At 65.2% G+C, this 2,509-nt stretch overlaps 1 protein-coding gene across 1 annotated transcript; it reads left to right on the top strand.

The window, feature by feature from the left end:
• Window positions 1-249: 249 nt before the first annotated feature.
• On the top strand, window positions 250-2,208 carry GSC (goosecoid homeobox). Its single transcript, XM_055555834.1, has 3 exons — window positions 250-715; window positions 1,188-1,447; window positions 1,772-2,208. Exons 1-3 carry the CDS (start codon window positions 358-360, stop codon window positions 1,925-1,927), a joined length of 774 nt encoding a protein of 257 aa, XP_055411809.1. The 5' UTR covers window positions 250-357; the 3' UTR covers window positions 1,928-2,208.
• Window positions 2,209-2,509: the final 301 nt, after the last annotated feature.

Below are 2,509 nucleotides of genomic sequence, written 5' to 3'. Positions count from 1 at the left end.
CCAAAGGAACAGAAAGGGCCAAATCTGGTTCTGTTTGTCATCTGCATATTACCAGGAACTAAATCCAGGATGACGTCGACTCAGTATAAAACCAACAAGAGGTTCAGCTGGTCTAAGCTCCGTCCTACCCGCGGGTCGAGTTCGGCGAACGCTGAAGCGAGGGGTGGGCGGGCGGGAGGAGGGCGACGAACGCAGGGGGCGGGGAGGGGCGCGGGGCTGCGCGCTAGCCGGCACTCTCTTTCGGTTTGGTCCTCCACGGGAGGAGCGGGGACCCCCCCACACACCCCCTGCCTCACTTGGAGGCTTTTTTCCTCGGCGCGTCCCAGCCGCCCCCCGGTCCCGGCGCGGGGCTCGGGGATGCCCGCCAGCATGTTCAGCATCGACAACATCCTGGCTGCCCGGCCGCGCTGCAAGGACTCGGTGCTGCCCGTGGCGCCCAGCGCCGCGACTCCCGTCGTCTTCCCGGCCCTGCACGGGGACTCGCTCTACGGCGGCGCCGGTGGCGGCGCCTCCTCGGACTATGGAGCCTTCTACCCGCGCCCCGTGGCCCCGGGCGGCGCAGGCCTCCCGGCCGCGGTCGGCGGCTCGCGCCTGGGCTACAGCAACTACTTCTACGGGCAGCTGCACGTGCAGGCGGCCCCCGTGGGCCCGGCCTGCTGCGGGGCCGTGCCGCCGCTTGGCGCCCAGCAGTGCTCCTGCGTCCCGACGCCCCCAGGTAGGGTCGCGCCTGCGCCGGCCTCGGCCTCGCCGGCCCTCCGCGCTCCTCCGCGCCCCGGGACGCGGGTGGGCGGCGGCGTTTGCTTCTCTCACTTGCCACCGACTTTTCTCCTCTTGCAAACCTGCCCCAAAGCCCCGTCTTTGGGTGGATCGGGCGCAGGGGGTTGCACACTTGCTGCAAACTTTAGGCGAGAGTTAGCAGAAAGTGTAACCGTGCCTGCGTGGGGGAGGCTGGGCGTTTAGGATTCCCCTAAACCGCGTTGGGAGTGTGCGAGTGGACGCGGTAGCACGGTACGCACCCCCCGCCCCCCGCCGCGTTCCTTGCACCCTGCTTTCTGCGCACCCCCGGTTCCCCGCACCCGCTGGCAGACTCTTTTAAATCCGAGTGGGTCGCCGGCGGGGCGGGCGTGTGCTCGCGCGCGGCGGCGGCAAGGAAGGCGGCTGACCCCGGACGCCTCCCTCTGTCGCAGGCTACGAGGGCCCCGGTTCCGTGCTGGTGTCTCCCGTGCCGCACCAGATGATGCCCTACATGAACGTGGGCACCCTGTCGCGCACCGAGCTGCAGCTCCTCAACCAGCTGCACTGCCGGCGGAAGCGGCGGCACCGTACCATCTTCACTGACGAGCAGCTCGAAGCGCTGGAGAACCTTTTCCAGGAGACCAAGTACCCAGACGTGGGCACCCGCGAGCAGCTGGCCCGGAAGGTGCATCTCCGCGAGGAGAAGGTGGAGGTAGGCTCAGGACCCCGCCGGGGCGCGCCCTCTCCAGCGAAATAAGCTCCCCTCCTCCAGCCGGGTATGCTCGGCTCTCCCTGGGTCTCTCGGCTCTTTGGAAACATCCCCGGGGCGGCCCGGAGGCTGCGGGAAGGCGTTTTAGGCCCAGGAAGTCGAATGAAAATACGGAAGCGGGAACCGGCCCCCTTCTGATGGTGTGCGCGCCGGGTCCCCCCGGTTCCTTGGGCGAGCCCGGGGTGTGGGTGGGGGTGCCCGGGCCTGGAGGGGGGCGGGGGCACGCCTTTGATCCTCACCGTTGTTTTGTTCTCCTTGGCGCAACAGGTCTGGTTTAAAAACCGCCGCGCCAAATGGAGGCGGCAGAAGCGGTCCTCTTCGGAGGAGTCGGAAAACGCTGAGAAGTGGAACAAGACGTCGTCGAAGGCGTCGCCCGAGAAGAGGGAAGAGGAAGGTAAAAGCGATTTGGACTCGGACAGCTGACGGCCGCGGGCCGGCCGTGGCCCTTGCCTAAACTCGAAGGACTTGCACACCAGACGATGCTACTTTCTTGCACACGCGCTGCCTTGCGGGAGGAGGGGGGTGGGGGTCGAGGAAGAGGAACTGTAAATAGTGTACCGTCCGAAGGGTGGGCGCCTGGGGTCGGGCCGCCCCGGGGCTTGCAGCCCCGAAGTCCAAGGCCGCTGGCGACTCGCTCCCCACCGTAGTATTTATAGTTAAATTAACGGTGACAGTACAATAAAGTGACGGCGATGTAGACGGACTGCATTCTGTATTTCCTACCCCACCGCCAGCACCATCCGAGGCCGCCCCACACACAAAAATTTAGTTAGTCGGTAGCTTCCAAAGGAAAATTGGACAGCTCTGATCTGCCTCCAAAAAGGAGGAAAAAGACAAAAGAGAGAAAAACAAAAAGTCTGGGTACGATGACTTCCTGTGGAGGTTTCCGGGCAGGGTAGAGAGGGGCATTGCCGGCTGCTTAGGGGAGGTGTTGTCTTGGAGAGGAAGCAGCCTGGGGTCCTGTTCTCCTCGCCCTCGGGGATAGTCAGGACCTTCTCTCTCCTC

This window comes from Bubalus kerabau, chromosome 19, assembly GCF_029407905.1.
Source record: "Bubalus kerabau isolate K-KA32 ecotype Philippines breed swamp buffalo chromosome 19, PCC_UOA_SB_1v2, whole genome shotgun sequence".
Classification (NCBI taxonomy): domain Eukaryota; kingdom Metazoa; phylum Chordata; class Mammalia; order Artiodactyla; family Bovidae; genus Bubalus; species Bubalus kerabau.
This window is presented reverse-complemented; position numbering and strand designations above follow the sequence as displayed.